This window comes from Syngnathus typhle, linkage group LG1 (assembly GCF_033458585.1).
Source record: "Syngnathus typhle isolate RoL2023-S1 ecotype Sweden linkage group LG1, RoL_Styp_1.0, whole genome shotgun sequence".
NCBI lineage: Eukaryota > Metazoa > Chordata > Actinopteri > Syngnathiformes > Syngnathidae > Syngnathus > Syngnathus typhle.
In genome coordinates, this window is record NC_083738.1 from 19,097,719 (window position 1) to 19,120,449 (window position 22,731).

General features: G+C 38.2%; 3 protein-coding genes across 9 annotated transcripts; all 3 read right to left on the bottom strand.

Annotated features, from left to right (window-relative positions):
• Window positions 1–23: 23 nt before the first annotated feature.
• On the bottom strand, window positions 24–3,685 carry LOC133163309 (centromere protein U-like). Of its 4 annotated transcripts, none has more exons than XM_061293098.1 (13): window positions 3,406–3,566; window positions 2,880–2,934; window positions 2,693–2,786; window positions 2,451–2,571; window positions 2,103–2,175; window positions 1,903–1,989; window positions 1,759–1,822; window positions 1,434–1,536; window positions 1,237–1,315; window positions 1,081–1,128; window positions 851–912; window positions 486–642; window positions 24–408 (listed from the first exon to the last, which is right to left on the bottom strand). In XM_061293098.1, exons 1-13 carry the CDS (start codon window positions 3,408–3,410, stop codon window positions 367–369), a joined length of 990 nt encoding a protein of 329 aa, XP_061149082.1. In that variant the 5' UTR covers window positions 3,411–3,566; the 3' UTR covers window positions 24–366. The 4 variants fall into 4 exon arrangements, with proteins under 4 accessions (XP_061149082.1, XP_061149101.1, XP_061149092.1 ...); XM_061293117.1 differs by having other exon boundaries at window positions 2,708–2,786; window positions 3,406–3,565; XM_061293108.1 differs by having other exon boundaries at window positions 1,434–1,533; window positions 3,406–3,565.
• A 124-nt stretch (window positions 3,686–3,809) lies between these two features.
• On the bottom strand, window positions 3,810–14,484 carry LOC133163263 (long-chain-fatty-acid--CoA ligase 1-like). 3 transcript variants are annotated; one of them, XM_061293021.1, is made up of 21 exons: window positions 14,378–14,484; window positions 11,004–11,361; window positions 10,192–10,306; window positions 9,228–9,292; window positions 8,833–8,934; window positions 8,637–8,736; window positions 8,353–8,528; window positions 8,226–8,258; window positions 8,067–8,118; window positions 7,844–7,917; window positions 7,497–7,574; window positions 6,952–7,086; window positions 6,742–6,876; window positions 6,478–6,573; window positions 6,220–6,292; window positions 6,047–6,135; window positions 5,863–5,979; window positions 5,642–5,785; window positions 5,398–5,502; window positions 5,230–5,301; window positions 3,810–5,109 (listed from the first exon to the last, which is right to left on the bottom strand). In XM_061293021.1, exons 2-21 carry the CDS (start codon window positions 11,196–11,198, stop codon window positions 4,969–4,971), a joined length of 2,097 nt encoding a protein of 698 aa, XP_061149005.1. In that variant the 5' UTR covers window positions 11,199–11,361; window positions 14,378–14,484; the 3' UTR covers window positions 3,810–4,968. The 3 variants fall into 3 exon arrangements, with proteins under 3 accessions (XP_061149005.1, XP_061149014.1, XP_061149023.1); XM_061293030.1 differs by lacking the exon at window positions 14,378–14,484 and adding an exon at window positions 13,900–14,348; XM_061293039.1 differs by lacking the exons at window positions 11,004–11,361; window positions 14,378–14,484 and having other exon boundaries at window positions 8,833–8,888.
• A 1,378-nt stretch (window positions 14,485–15,862) lies between these two features.
• On the bottom strand, window positions 15,863–22,326 carry LOC133157854 (lactosylceramide alpha-2,3-sialyltransferase-like). 2 transcript variants are annotated; one of them, XM_061284470.1, is made up of 8 exons: window positions 22,226–22,326; window positions 21,140–21,242; window positions 20,548–20,665; window positions 19,933–20,142; window positions 19,600–19,736; window positions 18,901–19,087; window positions 18,291–18,449; window positions 15,863–17,535 (listed from the first exon to the last, which is right to left on the bottom strand). In XM_061284470.1, exons 2-8 carry the CDS (start codon window positions 21,169–21,171, stop codon window positions 17,281–17,283), a joined length of 1,098 nt encoding a protein of 365 aa, XP_061140454.1. In that variant the 5' UTR covers window positions 21,172–21,242; window positions 22,226–22,326; the 3' UTR covers window positions 15,863–17,280. The 2 variants fall into 2 exon arrangements, with proteins under 2 accessions (XP_061140454.1, XP_061140446.1); XM_061284462.1 differs by lacking the exon at window positions 22,226–22,326 and adding an exon at window positions 21,913–22,206.
• Window positions 22,327–22,731: the final 405 nt, after the last annotated feature.

Here is a 22,731-nt window from a genome sequence, read left to right on the forward strand (position 1 = left end):
CCAGTCGGTAGAAGTCAGGGTGAGACGTTTTTGAAGTTTTTATTTCTTTTATGAAGGCATAAAATACGCACACAGCCACGACTGTTGCTGGAACAAAAAATTGGCTCATTTACATTTAATATTAGATTTCTATACAATAAATAAACCTTATGCTACCATTCTATAGTTTGAAAAGACACATTTCGTCTTGATATTTGAAAAATATTGCATTTATCATTACTTAACCAGGAATAATCTGTGAATCCTACACGAGTTGTGTATTGGTATACGACTCCACTGCCCAGCACATTATTTGCCATCTCCCTTCAGTCATTTCTCCTGATCGTTATTGATCAGTCTCGGCTGGTCCTGTGCTCCTTGAAAATGTTAGGTCTCCAGTAGTTGAGCTGCTACACTGGATGTACCATACTGCAAAAGGAAGAAGATAGAGAATAACATGTGTCAATGTGGGTGCTTATCGTGTTTTCAAGTGCAGCTGTTCATACTGTCTCTTTCTCTTTTGGATGTGCAGTCCGGTAGTCCAGATATACTTGGGTGAGTCCTCTAATATCTTTGAGGAAAGCCTGGCTTCTTCTCAGATCTTCTAGTCTTAGTTTGAGGTCATTTTTCTCTTTTTGAAGCAAGTCCACGAGCCGATCCGCCCTATTGGATGATACAATTGAAATTACTACCCGTACTGTTTAAAACTGTCAGAAAGACAAGCGCTCCTGTGATATCAAACTCAATTTATTGAGATTAGTGAAAATGGCCGCATTAATCTTCTTAATTATTAATAAAAAAAACTTTATTAAATTTATAGTTGATTATTTGCTGTATTTGGGATGGTGTTTTTCTCTTAGAAATGCCTCACCTTATTAGCTCATGCTTGGCATCCAAAAGTTGCTGTGTCTTTGTACGTATCATGGAGCTCACCTGACACGCACATGGGTCAAAATAACAACAAAATTAAGCAAATGTACTATATGAACATAGGGCGATCATAAACATTTTTATCATTCACAGGATTTAAGTTGTACATATCGTTTATAAGAAAATGCTAATTCAATTTGAGACTTATGTTGTATATCTATGATTGGTTACCTTGGAATTTTCCCGTTTCAGAGCCTTAAACTCTCTATTGGAGGCCATCTGAAAGAAAATTGCAAGACCAAAATATAAGCTTTCAATTTTGCAATAAATGTGTACTGTGAGATGGCAATACACAACAGCTCCTCTTTTGAAACAAAGGAGACTAACCTTTTCAAGAAGTTGTTCCTTGACACTGTTGGAGAAACAATCAATTGATTTCTTGACAGCATTCGACTCGACAGAATCCCTGTAAGACACAGTAAATATTTTCCCCACAAGTCATTTTGTCACCAATACTTACGTGAGGTTTCAAGTTGCAGACATTTCTATTTATACAAACTGCTCTGGTTAACAATTACGGGTACCTGTACTCATCACAGAAATTGAGGAAGGCCTCCATCACCACTTCCAACTCTGTTCTTCCTTGAGATTTTTTCCTTTTCTTCCCATTCCTTTGGACTTTGTCTGCTTTGTTAAAGAAAAAATGCATTACATGTACAGTTATAATTAATGAAGGAATTTGAAAACCCATCTGACAACTGGAAACACTTGTGGTTGTCATTTGGCCAGAAGCGATGAAATCAAGGCAGATGCTATAAAAATAGATTATTTGTGAAGATATGTACATTACATGTACATGCCATCAAATTTAAGAAATGTACATTTTAAGTCATTAGCCCTTTACAGTACCTCTGGTCAACTTTTTTGAGGTTCTCTCCAAACTTTGGATTTTTGCTTTCTTTCGACTTGGGTTCTGAAGAAATCAAAACAAAGGACTGGATTAGAACAAGACGATTAGCTACCAAGAACAATGAAGCTGAGGTACTTGAGTACCCAGCTTGTGTCCTCGTCTGTGTCACCATCAGAGGACAGGACTTGATTTTGTCTCCTTTTGGTGCAAGGGACGGTGTCTGATTCTTCCTGAGGACAGACATTTGGCAACAGCATTGTCATCAACTACTGATAAACCAACTTTCAGATACTCAAATTCTCTGCAAAAAACACTATTGGAGAAGACAACATTTTTACTGTACCTGTGAGTCCCTTGACTTTTTACTCTGTGAACCTCTCTTCTTTTCTACCTTTGCCGGTTCATTTTTCTCAGGCCTAAAAGAAAAGGGAAACCCCGCCCCCCAAAATGTTGTGGTCTTTTTATTGATATTGTAACAAAAACCTCAATCAGATGTGTTGACGAGTGAAAGGACTGAGTCCCAATTAACAAATATCAATGTGTTCTTTAAAAATATTGAAAAATGACTATTTAGAATTATGCTGTGTGGCCGATGATATCATGTCTTTTAATAATGTTTTGGCATTCACCAAGTTTGATAAACACTGTGATTTGCAACTATAAGTTTAGTGGTTTATTCGGCAGAATCTACCTGTTTTTGACCACTTCATTCACTTTTTTTGTGATGTTCTTCCCCACTTGACTTTTTGTCTTCTGGGGCTCTTTTGAAAGGTTTAAATCATCTTCTATGGCAGTACTGTGCAGAGGGTTACCTTGGAGACACAAGGTAACATAAGTCTGTCATTCATTGTTACAGACTGTAGCTTCTTACAGCTAAGTCCAGAAGTAAGTTGGCCAAAGATGAATACAATCTTAATAGTGACATAGACCGACCTTTTAAAAACTCACCATTTCTTTCCTGTAGCCCTTCTAAGAAACTGGCACTACCAATTGTAGATCGGTTGCCAGAGTCCAGAAATGATGATTTCTGGATGCCAAACGAGAGGACATTTTCTTTCATCATAATCAATTGAGTAACATATTTATGCGAAGATCACAGTGTATTTGTATTTCAAGTCACCTTGTTGCCAACTGGTGCAATGGGCGCCGCCTTGACGCTTCTGCTCTTTCGGTTACTGTAGAAGCAAAGCATTTAAGTACTTTTCAATTCATACTATTTTAAATTCAAAGTTCATGGTTAGGAAAATTAGTAGGGGTGTAACGATTCATCGATACACATCGATATACACCCCTAGTATTTTGTGTTTACTTGCCGCATTCTGCAGGAGTGAATTAACGAAACAACATAAATATGACGTTCATGTTTTTTATGCAACACATAATAAAAACACATTAAGAAATAAACCCCCAAAAATCTACGAGCCTTTTTAGGGAGCTAAAGAACACACATTCCCTTCAATACCAAAATGAAACACGCTACAATTACTTAGGTGAGCCAATATATTAAACAGTATAACGGAAAAAACCAAAAGGCATCAATAACTGTATAAGACATTATGTTTGTAGCTTTACAAAGCATTGTTGAATGTGCGTACTAGCCCGACATGATAAAACATAACATGGTCTTATTTGTAAACGTATCTCACCTCATCGTGGAGTTTATAGTACGAAGATCAAACTACAACTGTTTGCAAAATAAATCCAATCCAAAATGACAAATCTTCCCGCAAAATCATTTAAGTTCCGGGTTGCACCATTCACATTTACAGGGGTGTTTAACGGTGTGCGACAACGAGAAAACGGAAAAATAAAAATGATAAAATAATAAAATGTCAAATTTTAATTTTATTTAATATATTATTAACACTTGTTTTTATTTTAATATGCTATTAAAAAAGTTTTTGGGGAACAGCACTGTGGTCCGTGATGCGGAAAGGTACATCTTATAAAACAGTCCGAATAGGAACAATGACTAAAACGCGCGATCCGCACTCACATGCAAGTACACAAGCACGTACAGAAAACACACGCAGAAAGAAACGCAAACAACTCATTTGATCGTTTTTAATTAAAAACGTACATTTCAATTCATATAAATAAAGTTAAAAAAAACTAAGATCAAGCACAGTTGTTCCGATTAATACACATTTCAATAATTGTAAAGAAATAAAATCACATTAATATCACCTTTGTTTAAAATCAAAAAAATATTAAGATATTTTCCCTTTGTGCTTTAATCATTCCTTTCCTGAGGCTAACAATTATTTATGGCTTTTTATGTTAGTTGTATTCTAAATGAAGCTTAGTCATTGTTCACAAAAACAATTTACTACAATTGGAATATGCTTATTCTTTAAACTTCTTTTAGTAATACAAGTAATGTTTTTTATTTTGTGTGTGCGTGTGTATGTGTGCGTGCGTGTGCCCGTATGAAAACTCAGCAATTTTCTGTACCACATTATGAAAAAATCAATTTTGGATTGCTTGCATACAAATAACTGGGTATTTGGAGTTCTTGCCAACCAATTTAACACTGTGGAAAATTTACATAATTGAGCCCCTACCAAGTTTATCTGCTACATCTTTCAAACAACAGATGGACTACACTGAGTCAACATGTTAAGGCAAAAGAGAAGAGAGTTTTGCTGGCTCCACAGATTAGCGTTAGGGGTCTTCTGATAAGTGGCATTTAAATGTACTCAAATGTTCAGCTAAAATGAATGGAGCTATATTTGAGTTTGGCGATGTATTCACTGCATGTGCCACATGCACACGCATCGACTACACAAATTAGCACAGAAAATCCAGCGGCATGGTGATAACGTGCCCCTCTCCAGCAGATAGCTTGTGCTCAATCACTTTTTAAGACTTGAGGTCGAAAAGCTCTGCTCCTAAGAGTCATGGTAACATAAACCATGTGAGATTGGCACCGCAGTTATTATCCAGGGTTCTAAAATTAGATATTGTAGAGTATGCTAATTCTACAGCCTTGAGGGTTATTGTGACAAGAGAGTGTCACAGACATGCATTAAGGACTTTTGGTGAATGGTTTAAGTTGTGGGGAAAATGCACTTCGGTCATTAAAATCCCACAGTAGAAAATCTGAGGTAAAACATTCATTTGGAGTGAATTGGCATGTTCTGACATTTGGTCTGCATGTTCCAGCTTTGTTCTCGGCTGTCTTTCAATTCACAGGTCTTCCTGAACTCCTACATCTTGATGCTGGCATATAGCTCATCTATTTGTGATCTGAAGTATTGTCTCAATTCATTCCTCTTGGCTTTTAGTGTTGGCGTGAGCAGACCATTGGTGACCGAGAACAGCTCAGTATGGAGATAGATGGCCTTCACCTGGAAGACACAGAGTTTTACAGAAGACAACTGGGTCAAAAGCACAACAAAGCAGATTCAAACAGTGAGATAGACAAAACATCAACTGTCACATTGCTTTATAGTTGAGTCTTTTTGTACCTGTTCAAAGGACTTGAGGCCTGCTTCCTTGCCGAGTCGCACCATGTCCTCCAAGATGGCTGCCTTGACATCCTGTGCAGACAGAAAAAGAAAACTCAATAAACACAGGAGTGCCACCAAGCTATTACTACTCTGATAAGAAACATTCAATGATGTCATTTTTTTTACCGCTCGACTACAAAGTGCATTGTAGCTGCCCTCCACTCCCATGGTCCTCTTGGTCCAACCACACAGGAAGTCGTGGTCCGGAACCACCACTGCTACCAGAAAAGCCTTTGGGGAAGAGAACAAAAGCAAGATGAGGTGCTGCAAGGATCTTGTACCTCAAATAGACAGGGCAAAACATTGGCACAATTACAATACTATGGAATCATCCTACGCTATAGCAATCATTTTACACAACCTCACTTACCTGTAGGCTGTCCCCATGCACAAAAACCTGTGCCACTGCATCACTTCTCACATAGACATTCTCTATCTTCTCAGGAGCTATGTATTCCCCCTGAGCAAGTTTGAAGATGTGCTTCTTCCTATCCACAATCTTCAGTGTGCCGTTCTGCAAACAAATATTGCCATTACTTTTCCAGATCCTCAGAAGTACTGCAAGGAGAGTATATAGCTTGCAATCCCCACCGGAAGCCATTTTCCAATGTCGCCTGTGTGAACCCATCCGTCAGCGTCGAGAGCTTCTGCAGTCTTCTCTGGATCGTTAAGATAACCCTGGAACACGTTGGGACCTTTCACACACACCTAACACACAGACAACAACGTTAGGATTCTGAATGCATGTTTAGTTAAGTTTTGATGTGTCTGTCACCTCTCCTTCGCCATTTCTGGCCAGGTAATTCATTTCAGCCACATCTACCAGCTTGATAAAATTACAAGGCAGAGGAGCGCCAACGTGACCTGGAAAATATCAATGCAATACCTCATTTTCTGCTGGTCTACTGTACACGATACTTTATCATTAACTCAGAAGGAGAGTTGTACCTGCGGTCCAATCACCGGGCATGGTCATGGTGCAACCAGCGGTGCATTCTGTCTGTCCATAGCCTTCGTAAAACTGAGATGAAACAAAACTGCTATTACTGCTCTTGCCGTAGTCCTTATTTTCTATCACTCCTAATACAACACCAGGTTTTGATCAAAGAAAAAAAGGATTGTAATTGTGGTTGTCACAGATTAGATGCCAGAACTTTGTTGTACTTGATCATTGTGAGAGAATCTTGTAAGAAATGCAGTTGTTACCTGACACCCTAACGCAGCTCGGAGGAAAGTGAGAACAGTGGGCGAAATGGGAGCAGCCCCTGTTATCATCAGACGTACGCGGCCCCCAAGGCTAGCCTGTGCAGGGCAGAACAAAAAAAATGATTATACATAATCAACACTACTGCCAGCTTCATACCTTTAAAGTAGAACATTTTGTTTGCAATATATTCTATGTGACTCTATATAAACTGTCCACTGCCGTCGGCTGGAATCAACGAGGGGAATAAAAAAAGCTCGACTAACCTGAACCTTTCTGAAGATCAATTTATCCCAGATGCTGTCTCTCCTCACAATGCCTTTCAACATCTCGGCCGCCTTCCGACTATATGCAAAATCCAGCAGCCAGCGCTTCAGAGAAGTGTTAGCCTGCCCAAAGATCTGAAAAGAGGCAATGCATATTATATTTTTATATTAAAATTGCATATTACAAAGCTCCACTTATTAAGACCCCACCTTGTCAAACATTCGGTTTAGAAGTCGGGGTACCACAGGGAACACTGTAGGCTTTAGTGTACAGAGATCATCCATCAGAAGACGAATATCTCCCTGGAAATATCCAATCTTGCCCCCCTGAACCATCATCACTCCCTATACAACAAATGTAAAGATCCAGAAGAAAAAGTGGATGACAAATCATTGAGAAACACACAAATAACATCTGCCATGACAAAAATAAAATGATGAGACCATTCACGTTCTCATGCAGACTCTGAAACAAATGACTCTGGTCAAGAATGCAAGTAAACAAATATATTTGACATAATTATCAAGAGATAAAAAGGTGCTTTGGTATTTTTTTCACTCATTTTCTAAAAGAGAAAATCTACTGGTAACAAAAAAGATTATATTTACGCTTTAATAATATAATTTGGCATTACCTTGATGATTCAGTGGTAGTTCTCATGTATTACATCAAATTAATTAACCACTGTATATTAAGAACTACAGGTTTTTTTCTATTGAGGTCATCTGAGAGGAAATAACAACTAATAACATACCTGTACGACTCTCTCAAACATGTGAGCCAAGGGAAGATATGAGATATGGACATCACTGGGCCCCAAAGGACAGGATGCCTAGGTATTTCCAGTGACACAGACACACACAAACAAGCAGACAGTGTGATAAATCATAATTAAAAAGTGTCTAACCTAAATTACCTTCGTCAAATTGAGCACCAAAAGCAAACAAATAAAAACTGATATCGACCGCAGCTCAATTTGACGACTTGTTTGTAGGAATGTGGCAGCTTAAGATTTGTTCCAGACCAAAATATGGAAAATAATACTCATCCATTTCCTGAGCCTCGTGTACAAACGTGTCAGATATGACATTGGTGCCTCACCTCTGTTATTTTAAGGAAGGCTGAACAGTTGGCCACAATATTCCGATGCAACAACATGGCTCCCTTTGGGTTACCTGAAACAACACATGCGTTGAATAGCATAAGCGTTGTGTGTGTGTGTGTGTGTGTGTGTGTGTGTGTGTGTGTGTGTGTGTGTGTGTGTGTGTGTGTGTGTGTGTGCGCTAGCGTGTGTCTGCGAGTATGTGGAGAGTACGAGCATTACCTGTTGTTCCACTAGTGAAGCAAATAATGGCCATATCGTCAGATCTGGGAGGCTGCAGACGTTGAAGTATTCAGGTTGAAAAATAAATCGTTCACAATCATACACCCTTGTGATTTTTGGCTGCTGAAATCAGAATAAAAAAAGCTAATAGTCGCTTACCACAGGTTGATGATGGTTAGCCTTTCCGATGGCCTGTCCAATGATGAAAAAAAATGAGGAGCGCAAAAAGTCAATATGTTGAACCACAAGTAGGACATTTCAGAAATAAACAAGCATTTTTACCGACCTCCATCTCTCGTAGGCTGAGGATGTCAATTCCAGATTGCTTGCCTCTGCTCACCAGCTCGTCGGCGGGAGGCTCCATTACAACAATGGTTTTCACGGAGTGTTTCCTGTCCTTCACGCAGTCAAGTACCAGGCTGACTTTATCTGCCACGTCACATACTATGCTCGAGATGGAGGCTACAATAAAAAACACAAAGAAAATCAAGTCACGTGTGCAACCTACAGCAAATACTTAAAAAAGAAAGACTTAAACTTTTTGTCAGTTTCTCTGTGATGGCTTCTTACCTTTATCTATAATGTAGTTGATGGCTTCTGCACCAAGTGTGTCATAAAGCGGCACAGACACCAGGGAATAGGTGTAGCAAGCCAGCTCGGTGATTGTCCACTAAATTTTGACACATAAAAGTGATAACACCAATTAACAGTTTTTATTTGAGAGATGTCCGAGTTATCGCTAAGCACTTTTTTTTTTTTTTTTTACCTCAGGTCTGTTCTGAGAGAAGATGCCAATATTGGGGTCATTGGTCTTGGAGTGTCCTTTATAAAGAAAAGCAGACCCTAGATTTTCTGTTCGCTCCATTACCTAAAACACATACATGACATGTCTAGTGTGACATGGGGTTTCTATTTTTGCTCATTGTGATTCCATAGAGTAGTAGTAGTGCGATTCAACAAAAATGCCCAGGGAACTATATAGGAAATTTTGGTTTGCATGCTACTGTATGTTCAAAACTACACCATTAAATGAAGGCATTAAACACCTGCAAAACTGATTCAACGTTAACTAATTACAAAACTCAATCAATTTTGAGTGGCAATGGAATTGATGGCATCCATCTCAGTCATGCTTTTGTTGCAGATTGTGCTCAGGCTTACCTTTTGGTAGGACATCCATTCATAGGCACCTTTGGGTTTTCTGGAGCCCAGGAATGGTCCATTATCTCAAAGGAAAAAATTAATCAAAACACAAGAGGTATATTTTTTAAATAGCTTGATCCAATCGCCATTTCTCTCTATTAAGCTGTTTCTACACTCAGGATTTGAAGCACTGTCCTGCACACAAACTTATTTTAAATCTAAAGATAGCAACATTTGGTGTCAAATTTGTAAATAGGTCACACAATAAACACAACATACATAATGGTGCTGATGCATTGAGTGCTAATCTTAAAAGCTAACATGCATACATTAACCACTTGGTAAAACCATTTTTTTCTACTACCTACATGTGCTCAAGAACAGACAAACTCAACACAATTGTTATTGTGTACCATTTCAATAATATAATCAATAACTATTTTACTTTTGTATCAAAATGTTTTTAGCCACATTTGCCCATTGTTCTATTTTTGTTTTATGTTGTTCCAGCCAACTTCTTCCGCTTATCTGTGGTTGGGCCATGAGGGCAGCAGTAGCATGAAAAGGGAAGCCCACACGCCTCTCCAACCTGCTACTTTGTTCAGCTCTTCTCGTAGAATGGGTCCCTTCTACCTCTACGGTGACCCGTGAGCAAACTTCACAGATGGAAGGGTATTTGGTTGTTTTAAGTGTATGACATGTCCCCCAAATCATTCACCGCGTGAAAGGAGACGCGTTTGTAACCACAATGGAGTAAGAAGATAAGCCCAACGTTAGCCTAGCTCCCTTCCTCTGCTTCATCGTCTACAACCACATTTGTATTTTCCGGCGTTCTGGGTTGGAAGAGGAGAGGCCTCCAATTATGCGAGGAGGTGGCGTCATGTGAGTGGTGTGCTGAATCAGCCATCTTACACGCACCACGAGAGCAGTAAGAGAACACGGGACAATCTTTGACCAATCATGTGTTGGGTCTTTCACTTACTGGATACTTGAGCACCCTTCAGGAAGAATTCATACATTGTGTTTGCATCGTCATAGGAACGTGTCAAGAGATCATCACCGTCTAGCAGAGTCGATTGGTGTATGTATTCTCCTCCCTGGGGAAAAGAAAGGCACATACAACAATTGTTCATTCATTCATCAGCCGCTGATTCCAAATTTCCACAAATGCTATGACATTTAATTTGTATAAAAACAACAGTGATTGGTTATGCTACAGGAGCTGACCCCGATACCACTCGGGAGACTATAAGTACATATGAAATGATACTACAGGCTTTAAGAACAAAGACGAGTTAAATAATTGTGGATTTTTCAAGATAGTTTAGAGCAGGTTCTTAGTTTTTTTGTTATTGTTTAAAGAAAAAAAGATTTACTTTAGTTTTAGTATTGTTTTTTATTTTCTGTTCAGTGCATGATTAAACAAAGTCCCCATTATGTGATAAAGTTAATTAACCCCAATTCTCTTTGACCTTCCTTCTGTACAGCAATAATGAAATTAATACATTTAAAATTAACCCTAAGCGCTCATGTAGGTATGCTATAAAGTGATGACAACAAAAAAGATGGACATTTCCACGATGGTTTTGTGATAAATTTATACATTTCAGATGTAGTTTCAATTATTATTATTATTTTTTTTTTTAAAAAGCATTTTGGTTTTTATTTATTTTATTTTGTTACAAAATTAGTTGTAGCTATTTTGTTATTCTTCATGAATTGTAATAATCTTGATATAGACAGACCTTAGATTTAAATTGAATTTGCGTCCAAGCAGAGTGACCCCAAACTCACCGCAATTTCGAGCGACTGCATCTTGAGATCGCAGATGGGTGGCAGGGCTTTTGGTCGCGTTGCCATATAGAAGGTTGTTGCAGCTGTGATCGCCCCCATGCTGATTAAAGTCGATGTGGACAGACCGCGAAAGTACTGACTGACGGAATCCAGATCTGGCAGTCTCAGCTTCTCCAAGAACTCCGGGCTCAGCATTATTGTGATGAGGAGGGATCAGATGGTGATGTTTGGGCCTTGCACTTGGTGGAGGTGGAGTGCTTGATGAGCACAGGAAGAATTTGGACTCTGAAAGCCGGAGTGGTTTTAGGGACACCCTGAGGTAAAGGAGTGTACAAGTTGTTTTAGGCCAGGAGTGAACCTGTAACGAGGAGGAAATGAGTCGATGTTGGCCTGGATGATAACAGCACAAATTACTCTCAGTGTATCTGCTGATCTCACTTTCAATGCAACATAATGTATCATTACATCACATAGAGCACATTTGAAGCGCTTCAGAAATAATGACAAGAAAGCACCCACACTTTCTAATCAAACACAGCATTAGCCCTCATGCTTATCCACAAACGTCCTTTTGAGGGTGTCAATGGTTCACCCAAAACCTTGTTGAACAAGTTTGTGCCATGTGTGCGTATGAGGTTAAAACTACAAGAGGTGGCATTTGTTTGACAATAAACATCGAGGTTTTCTTCCATGGGAACCCTGAAGATGGGAAAAAATGACCTTAAACGCAGATTCAGAACCATTACAGACAGGGATAATCAAAATAGTTTCAGTCAATCAGATAACCTCAATAATTGTCTCCAAGGGGGAAAAAAATGGCATTCCTTGACATTTGGTTTTGAATTTCACATTCAAACACAGTAAATGTTTATAACTTCAACATTGAAAATGACACGTTTTTGAGCTTTTTGTTCTTTAAATTTCAGAGTCTTCATGCATTGCACACCAATTCAGGTCTGACAGCTAAAGAGTCTCTTACGTAAAGACAGACGTGAGGTGATTATTTTAAATAGATCCACTTGAAGCACTAATTCTACAGGAAACATTCCAGACGAAAAGGAAATCTAGTTTGACTGCAATTCAATACCGTAGAGCTTCTCAACTTTCCTGTTACTCTTTGAGTTTATGAAAATGCTACTGAGCAATGTAGCAATGTTAATATATTACCAATAATTCTCCCAAATATGCGCACACCCATGGCCTAACATTTTCTTTCCCACTTACCTCGAACAGACAGGTAAGACCGTTGCGTCTCTGACTCAGTTGTGACTGCTTTAAACAACACCCTTGTTTCTCTTTCTCTCTTATTGATTACTAATCTACCATTTTATTGATTTAAAGCCAGAACAAATCACTGAGATTATAAAGTATTTTTTTTTCATTTAAATATTGTCTATAACGCATTATTTTGTCTTTTTCAAAATAATTTCTAAAGATAAGAAAAGCAGAACTTTCTAAACTTTTTACATAGTACAAGTCAAATCAAGTTGCTCTGCCCACTCAACTTTGCCCCAGTAGCCTCTGACCTCTGTGGTCAGCTGAGATGATTAGAAAGAATGAGGTCATCACTGACCATTACAGGAAGTAATACAATGACTGATATATTGAAGCCAACTCAGTGACGCACATTGACTGAAAGCTTTGCATTAACATTCCACCCAAACTCTCGTGAAGAGCATTTTGGTTGTAAGCCAAAATTAGAAACCATTTGTCACTTTCTGTACATTTTTAGAGTTTTTATGGTAAGTCATACCATACCCGCATACTTACTGATATACAGAAATGCTAGACATGCTAACAGGCTGAAGAAAGCATGTTACTTGATGACTTAGGAAAATCGGTTGCTCACACAACACTTTAAGCATTCCAAATCAAAGTCCAACTGTGCAAAATAGTGTTTCACAATCCCCACATAAAGATTTATGGACTGCCTTTTTTCTCTTCGGCCATGAGTGCTGTGATATTTGACGTAGTTAAGAAACACAGCGCTGTATTTTGCTGATGAGCAATTCTCTGAAAACAGACCAGATTGACTGTGAATTCCGAAACCAGTCAACTTTGACACACTTCAGTTACATCACGACACATTACATTTCAAACATCCAATTAGGCACCAATTAGTGAGGAGAACTTTTTTTTTTTTCGCCTTAAATATCACTGCCTGCTATCAGTAGTATTCAAACGTACCCAATACAATTACACAAAGTATCAATATTCCCCCATTCCTAAACATAATATAGCAGCATTCTGTATTAGGAAAAGTATGACCTGAATATCAATTCTCATTTGGTGCTGTTCCAGCATTTCTTTGATACCCTTGATATCCAGACTAAAAGGTCCAGGACAAGTGTGCTATTTATCCTCACTAGTTAGACAAATTTGGCATACTAGTACAACTACATATTACAAGTGAGGCAAAATAACAAGTGGTCATTTAGGTGATACCTAGGTGATAGGTAGATTCCAGGATACTAGTGCATAAACACATGACTACTAGTTGGGCCTGGAGGTGTAACTTAATACTGTAGTGCAACACAATGGTTTTCCAGTTTAGGTTTAATTGCATTCTAATAAGCTAGATGTATTGTGAAAAAAACAGAGTACAACAACTTCAACTCCTGGCCTGTGGATTGTCTTTCAAGTACGGGAGAAGAGGACAAAGCTGGATTTCAAGTACATCTTAAATGCTCAAGGCTTTTCCATACAAGTCAACCAATAACAGACAGGTCACCTTCCGCCATGGCTCACGGCAACTTCTCTGAGTTTATTTATTTGCCCACGTGTAGTGACGTCATATAGTCTGGCGTCTATGTTCTTGTAACTCGTTGCACACCACATACTATCAATCTAAACAAATCCCTTCATCGCAGACTTCTGAAAAGGTTCATGTACTCACGACTTAGTTACACCAGCACAGCCATATGAGGTATTTATCTCTTCATTTGAGGGATGCTTCCCACTGCAGTGTTTGTGTTGAACTGAAGCAACACTCCGAACACCAGAAAGCAAGTGAAGGTTTAAAGAAAATGAAAAGGTATCAAACACGTTATAACACATTGAGTTTCAAAGTTATGTTAACGCATCAGAAAAAAACGTGGGCACTAGGCAAGTATAAAAATATATCAAAGTATATATTTTAAAAGTCGGTAATTTTACAAATTACTAAAACGGTTTAAAACGATAGCGCGCCTGCAGTTGTAATGTTCTACCCTTGTTACACGTGTTACGATTCATCGTCTGGTATTGTATGTGTTAAACTAGTAAAGGCTTCGTTGCTCACAATAAAATCCACGCAGTACAATCGCAACTACTTTACACGTCATTGTTTTATGGTCAGTAGTATATTACAAAACGACACGTTTAGAACTTCCCACCTGTTTGCTGCAGCTCTCCACCCGGCTTCTTCCTCTTGTTGCTGACCCACGCTTAGCCTAACAGTGGGTGGGCGTGTCGCAAAGTACAACTTCCGGTCAAATCTTTAACTCTTAAGCGCCTTTTCCGGTTAAATGTTATAAAGTGCAATACTGTACGTTACTTTGATGTAAGAACCAAGTACTGTAACTATAACTCTGTAACTGTTATTTACTGTACTGTAGCAAAGGTGATTAAATTACTCTTCTCTCCAGTGTCAGTACTGGTAGATATTTATACTTGTGCATAAAAAGACGAAAGTTAGATGCACTTCGATACCAATGGGGAAAACAAAAAAATATTTATCTAAATAAGATAAATTAACTGAAATTATAAATGAATTTCAATTTACCTGTTTTAGGAACAAGACAGATCAATTATTACAACAAATTATATTTTTTATATATTATATTGATTGTAAAATGACAATAAAGGGGATTCTATTCAATATATAATTTTTTTTATATCAACTATTTGTAGTTAATGTAGAATTTAATCAGCGTTAATGAAATACATGCTATATATGTTAAATGAATTTAAAATATATATCCAATTAGATAATTGGATTTAAAAATTAATAATATATAAATAATAACAAATATTAAATATAAATAAATAACACCGACCATATAAATGGGCCAGATTAAAAAGATCTAAGTGCTGAGTGGTCCACAGCCAGTGTGCCCGTAGTGGGTCATAGAAGAGATTACTACCCAATTTAGGACACGTTCTGCCTTGAAACGTGGTCCATGCTTGTTTCGTGTTTTTATGTGAAATAGTTGGCACAATTTCTTTCTTGTCCACATTAGGGTTGTCAGTGAGCTGATCAGGCCCAACCCAGCTGACTTTGAACAAAGTACACCCTCAGCTGGATGGCAGTCAACCACAGAGCACAAATTGACAAGCAACCATTCACACTCAAATCCACACTTATGACCAATTTAGTCTAGTCTTAAATTTTTCACTGGACAGTTTTGACTCCAAAAGGAAAAGAACTTCAGTCGTACTTGACGTAGGAATTTTGAATGTAGTTTGATTTTCTTTCAGGGTAATCAGATCAGTGTTTAGATGAACTGGTTCAAAGTTTCAGCAACCTTATCAAAGGCATTATCACAAGGAACATGATGATCCTTGCCAGGGCCAAGTCCGGGACAAAAGTGGATATGGACTCAAACTGACTCCTAGTCATTGCAACAGACATTTCTGCTTTCTGTGGAAGAGGCCAATCATCTCCTGCTGATTGTTTCATAGGGACGCACATCAAGGGACAGTGTGGCGATTGACAAATTTGGGCCAACCTCTGATACGGTACATTCCAGACAAACATAGCACTGGTTGTTTTTTTTAATAGGCCCTAGGTTCCTGTGTAATTTGGCCTTTTTTAACAAAACAAGCAATGTTCACTTACCTAAAATTAAATTTAAAAAAAGCAAAATTCATTCCCAAAGTTTATTCCCATGTTAGATGTATTTATTTAGATAAAAAGAACAGACAGTGTAGAACGTGCTAAAAAAAACAAAAAACAGTTTGAGACATATCATCATTAATAGATTGTAATCAGTGCATGTAAGGGACTAAGTCTATTTCCATGCTTATCTAGGTATTTCTGAGACCAAGGACATTTTCTGATCTGACTAGAACAAGGCTACTATTTGGCTTTGTGGTAGCTTTGATTTTATCAACGTGCGCACACAAACTAGCCATCTTTTCGAAATTTATAAATAGTCAAAGCCCAAAAACACATGAAATGAATACATTAACAAATTCATATTTTAGGTGATAAGCTACTGTAGCTTTTTACGCACTATTATGAAAGATTCTTGAAACGTAAATGTGTCACTTGACAAATTGGCAAATTATGTCACAAAAAAAAACCTGGTAAAATATCTGACGCTTGTAGTGATGTCTAAGTTATGTCTGTTTTTGAGAAATACACATACTGCACATGGTAGCAAGTGATTGCTTTTAAATTTGATTTTCATTAACAGATTTTTAGGTGAACACAAATTCACCTTTTTCAGTAGCTACACATTATAATCTGCTTCGCAGATTTGTCCAGTGTCAATAAAAATATTGTACTTCGTCAAAGCATATATACTTTGTGAAAAAAAATCCCCCATTTTAGTTAAGGTAAACAGCGACTATTCATATTTATTACAAATACCGGTCCATAGACAAATATTTCATTACAACCTAAAATTAAATAGAATAACATTCAAATATATTCTAGTCTTCAGATATGACATTTGAAATATAGGCAGCCAGCAGTACTATATATGATGAAGGAATGTGTTCGTGTTCATATGGAATAAAACACTTTTATATGCAGGAAAAAAAAAAAAAAAGACGTTGGTCACTTTATAATTGATCAAATGGTTAAAATTCCTGTAAACTAAGGAGCAGAAAAGTAAGGAATGATATTTTTGTTCATTTCAGTGCACTCTCAGAAATGTACTAAATGTTTCTCCCATGCTTGCTTGTATAACGTTTTTTTTTAATATTTCAACAAACCATTTAGTATTTCTGTTTCCGAATATTTATCCATGCACAGCACTGTTCTATAAGATAATGCTTGACAGTACTGTATATACAGACCCCCCCCCCCCCCCCCAAAAAAAGTATTTGAACAGTGGGTGGCTTTCAAGAAAAAGTGCTCTCTCTTGAATTACTATGGCTTTCAAGAAAAAGGGCTCTCTCTTGAATGACTATATCTAGAATGCCACTAAACAAAATCAGGAATTGTCAACTTTTGTCTCATATTTTTTACCTTTTGATCTAAAACCTAAATATCTTTGGTATATAGACAAAAGAATTGACCTTGAAGTTCAAGTCGTACTTCTGTAGGAGACTGTAGATTTGAAGGTAGTCAAGGGCAGAAGGAGCAATGAACACCCCCTGTCAGGTCAGTGATGGTTCCCTCTTTGATGAGACTTTTAAGGACTTGGGTCTCCTCATTCACATTGTGCATACCCTGCCACACCATGTAACTCATAGGCAGCTGATCATAATAATGCATTGGTCTCCTTTCGTTGGAGAGGTTGTAGCCGAAGCCCGCGAGGCTCACCTCGTCACATAACAAACTCGCTAAATCCAATGCAGAGACGCCCAGGGTGGGGACATTCTGCAGAACAAGACAACAAACACTAAATATCATTCCAAGAATTTTATAAGTGTGCAAGATCTTAGGGAATTTATCAACAATACAAAAAATGTTGAGATGATCTGCTGCTTTATATTCAGGAAATGATTAAGATGTATATCATTGTGCATTCGTGTATTTTGAAATTGAAAATGTCTTTGGCTATTGCAATTCTCGAAAATTTGATACAACTCAGCGAGTACGTATATCTATCTATATTCAAATCAAAATATTCCAAAGTATACCGTATGTAGGGTATATTTCCACTAGATTTAATCTTTAATTAACAGGAAAACTAGTTTATAGGTAATGACGAGTAAAGTTGTTTCATTCATCTCTGTTGTCTGTTTTAGAGACATAACATCCGCTCAAGGACACTTTCTAAAATACAGTGGTGACCAAACTTCAGCCCGGGGTCCATTTGTGGCCTGCCATTAATTTGCCTTATCACATTTAAGCGAAAGCCGTGATGAAGCAAAGTAACTATTATGTATAATTGCTTGACTGACTGGATGGTATTATGTTTAATATGTGAAAGTTAATAAATGTTCATTTTCTGCATGCGGCCCCGCAGGAAAAAAGTTTAGACACCCCTGCTGTCGTGGCTCGTTAATATGTATACAGTACCATAAAATTAATTAAGATGTCTTCACCTTGTCTTAATCTTCCTTTCAAAAAAAAAAGAAATCCAGCGCTATACTGTATAATTGGTGTGTCACTTTTATGCAGTGTCTTACCTGGTCCCAGCCCCACAAGCGTGTAGTAGGTGGGGAGAATTTTAGTAAATCTAACGCTGTTTCTCTGATGAGGAGTGGATTTAAGAGTCTGAACCTGTTGGGTTCAAGGGGGATTTCCTCTGCAACATCCTGCCAGAAGAATAGCCAGTCCCACAATGGCTGCAACAGAAAGCGCATGTCATATTCTAGTTTCTTCATCACAGATGCTGTAACGTTGATGTGGAAATTAGCTGCTGTTGCTCGTGTTCTCAAAAGTGACTCTCATTCCATGACATATTACAGACCGATTAGTACATTGCCCACAGTATCTAAGACTGCACAAAAATGTCTTTGTGGACCTCCAAACCTTGTGTGAAGGTTCAGTTTGAATGGAACAAGAAATCGCCTTCATTTCACACAAGAAGTGAGACCTGTCTTACGAAACATGAACTGACTCCTGTCATGAATAATGAATTAGAACCAGTAAATATGATGAGTCATTTGCAAACATTAGGAGACAAAACCGCTGGTAGCAAAACGTGTACATCTACAGACAATAGGTTGGTCCTAATCAAATAGAACGCCAGAGCGACTGACCGACAGACAGAGAAAAAAAACCAATAGTCCTCACCACAGTGAGCTTGTTAATCATTGCAGAGATCCAGCTGACATCTACGCCTTTATATACAACAGCTACAAATACTGTTTGAGGGTCTGTGTCAACCCAGTGAGTGGGCGTGCCTTCTGGATAGCTCATCCGGATGCTGGTCCGATTCCCTACGTCAACACTATACTCTCCGAGAGGACCGCTGTTCAACCTGGCGTAGTCAAGACACAAGGAAGAGTCAGGGTCTTGCATGAGGAACAAATCAATTAAAAAATGTATTGGTTTTAAAATGGCGATGGAAAAATTAAGATTCAAATTTGCTTCATGAACCAGATGTATTTTTTGGACTCATCCAGGTGGCACTGCTGGTTCAAAAGAAGGGGCTTAAGAAATGGCAAGTCAGTGTTCTTTCAGCCATACAGTGAGCAGAGTGCCATCCAGAGGGCTCAATAAACACAACAACTGGTCATTTGATATCCTTTACGTGAGTGTGAACTGGGACAACACAAATTTTGAGTTAGAGTGGTGGACTAAAATGTCCACGTAAATGTACTCAGGGATGATTGCAAAGGAAATGCTCAAGACAATCAAATGAATTTAGTCTTCATCTGAATTCAAAATTCAAGCAAATGATTATTTCATAAACCTTAATGACTTACAGCCTAGACAATGCCCATGTAAACAATACTTTTATAGAATATTCTTTCTGGGACGTATACTAACCTTATAATGGTGTCAAAACGATCAATGAAAGGACCCAGCTCCATGCCTTTCAAAATCCCTCCATTTCCAATGACCACACAGCGCTGACATGTATCAGGAGCCTTTTTGAACGAGGGTGCTTCGTTGGACTCTGGCAACTTTGGAAATAAAGTAATATTTAAAAAAAAAAACAGACACACAGCTGCATAGTCATTCACCACAGATATCAGTGGTGCAGTAAATACAAGGAGCTGTTTGAAATAATTAATCATAAAACAGTGATGATATCCAAGTAAGGAATATTTGAAGACTGAATACAGACTGAACGTATTGCAATCTATGGACACACATCACCTGCTGGAGCAGAGCCGCTACATTTGCCTGAAGACCTCTGAACCCAAAGGGGGGTGGGTACTTGAAGAAGTCGCTTGAAAGCGGTGTGTCCTTCCACAGGAAGGGCTGAGTCATGTGACTGGAAGCCGGTAGTCGAGCCAAAAGCCCCTGCCTGGTGCTTTCGCGGTGACATTGCCGCTCAAGTACTTTGAAAACATTTTGGTGCACTAGCTGCAACATAGGTGACATGAAATATTTCAACCATAATGACAAACACGAAATAATTATGACGAGAAGCCACCACATGATGAACACTTGCACAATCTCAAGAGACAAGGTCTTGGGACACAGGTCCCAAGACCACGTAAAAACATGGGTTGGTTAAACATTCCTTATTTAACCAACCCATGTTTTTCCAAACAAAATTATCCAAGTTACTTGTGGTGGTACCGCCTGATGGGACAAGCAGAAAGTCGCAGCATTGATAGTGACTGTTTCAATTAGAGAGATGCGTCTGATATCATACAAGGCGGACGTTGATAGCGACACATTGAAATTGTGTTGCCCTCATTACTTCTAATGTAAATAAAAGTAAATCTGTTTGAAAACAGAGTAGGAAAAACAATGTATCCTCACCTTTTTATACTCGGGGCTGACATGCCAATCCAGAGGTTTAAGTGCGTCTTTACCAGACCGAGATGAAACGATCACCAGACAGAGCACACAGAAAATTCCCGCCAATAGATATGCACGTCTGGACACAGAGACAAACACAAAACAGAGGAAATAAACATTAGTCTTATTCAACATTACTGTTGAGAGACATAGTACACGATAGACATACAAGTAGACGACACCAAATAAAAACAAGAAGGCACAAACAATAAATAATAAATAATAAATAAATAATATGAGTGATGAATAAATAATAAACAAATAACACAATAAATAAGAGGAGCAAAACTGAGCCAGTGTGCATACAGCAGACAGTAAGCATAGCGCAAAGTACAGGACGCTACGCAGAAAGAGTCTACAAAGAAGTCATTAGACGGCTTATATAGTCAAAATTGGATTCATGTGCTACAGAGCATTCTGAATTTGTCATCTCAAAATATGTAGCTTAGAATCATTTATTTAGTGGCACATATTTGTATATGAAGTAGCCTGTCACAAATAAAACAATTAGATGATTTTTTTTTTTCTGAAAACATAATTTCATGCACCTCACCTGTGTGCTGCCCAGCGTTTTGGAAGCTTCATGTTCCCAGCATTCACACCATAATAGGAGATGATCTGCTTTCTATGATGAAGCAAGGATCTTAACCTGCACACTGGACAATGAAAGAAATTGTTTGAACCATTCATCCAACCAACCTAGGCAGGAAGCAACAGAACAATGTCCATCTTGTGTTGGGTCAAAGGCCAAAAATAAAATTTACTTCTGCATTGCAGGAAGAAAACTGCCAAAATAAAAACCAAGCGAAAAGCAAATAAAAAATAAAAGCAATTTTCTAGCTTCACTTTTATTCATTTTTGATTTTGGCAATTTTGGTCCTCCGTAGTTAAGAACCTACATTTAATTTTGTATTCTAAAATCAATTATACATTTTTTTTTTATCCTGCCCACTTTAACCTTGGGAGGGGATATGATAGATCCCCCTGCGACTCACATGTTCAAGTCTTATCACGATTTCTAATAATTTGTGTGGATTTCCCCCCCGGGGATCTTTCTTTCTTTCTTCCTGGAAACTCCACAAGACCAGTCCATTAGCATAACCTAAATACGTTTTCTCATACTGTCAATTAATTTGGACGGTGAACAGAATCATAATCAAAATTGGTTTCGATGCGAATGTTCGACAAATATGTCATAATAGCACAAACAACGACATTTAACTCTCGTCCCCAGCCTCCATTTCAGTCCTCGCTGCAGATAAACAAATCATCTCAAGCAACATCAGTGACGTTTCTACACGTTCTGACATTTTTTAGGGGACTCACCTTATCATGGATCCCACTACTTCATCTTGACGGGAACGTTTCGAGTCAAGATTATTATTTATTGGGATTGTATTAATTCCGCGTCAACCTCATCTCCCCAAGTATCTGACGATGAACTCCGGCAGTTTCAAAGGGGCGTGGAGCAAAGCAATCGAAACCATGCAAAACCACGCGAGAATATGGCAAATCTTCGTATTTTAATTTTACCAAAACGGATGGATGGACAGATTTTACTCTCATAAATTACAATCCCAGTTGAAGACAGTTGTCATTCGAATTAATTCAAAATATCTACACGTGCATTTTCGCATACCTTAACTCAAGATATTTAGTAGATGAAATGTCACTGCGGTGAGGCCAAGGCCAGCCTCCGCACGGAAAGACGAAGTCAAGTCAGCGGCTTGGGGACCTTCATAATAAAAGCTCTCCAACGAGTGCACGCACATCGGTGGTTTGGATTTAAAATAATGAAGTTGAGTTTGGAGAAGTTAGTGTTCATCTTCATTAATAACTGCAACGCGCCCTGATTTGAAAAATACCATTAAAATCTGGAATCTCGTTATCCCGCAACCAGACCAGTTCTTGACCACCCATTCACTATTTCAAAATAAAACTGTCAAATTTGAAATTTTGACCATTACCACATTGCTTATAGACATATCGTGGAAAATTCACTTTTTTTGCTAATTATAAACTGAGGCTATATAACACTATAATCCAGGGATTTTCACCTGGTTTTGTCCAAGGGACTGCAATCTTACTCAGGGACCAATGCTTATATATTGGTGTGTGTGTGTGTGTGTGTGTGTGTGTGTGTGT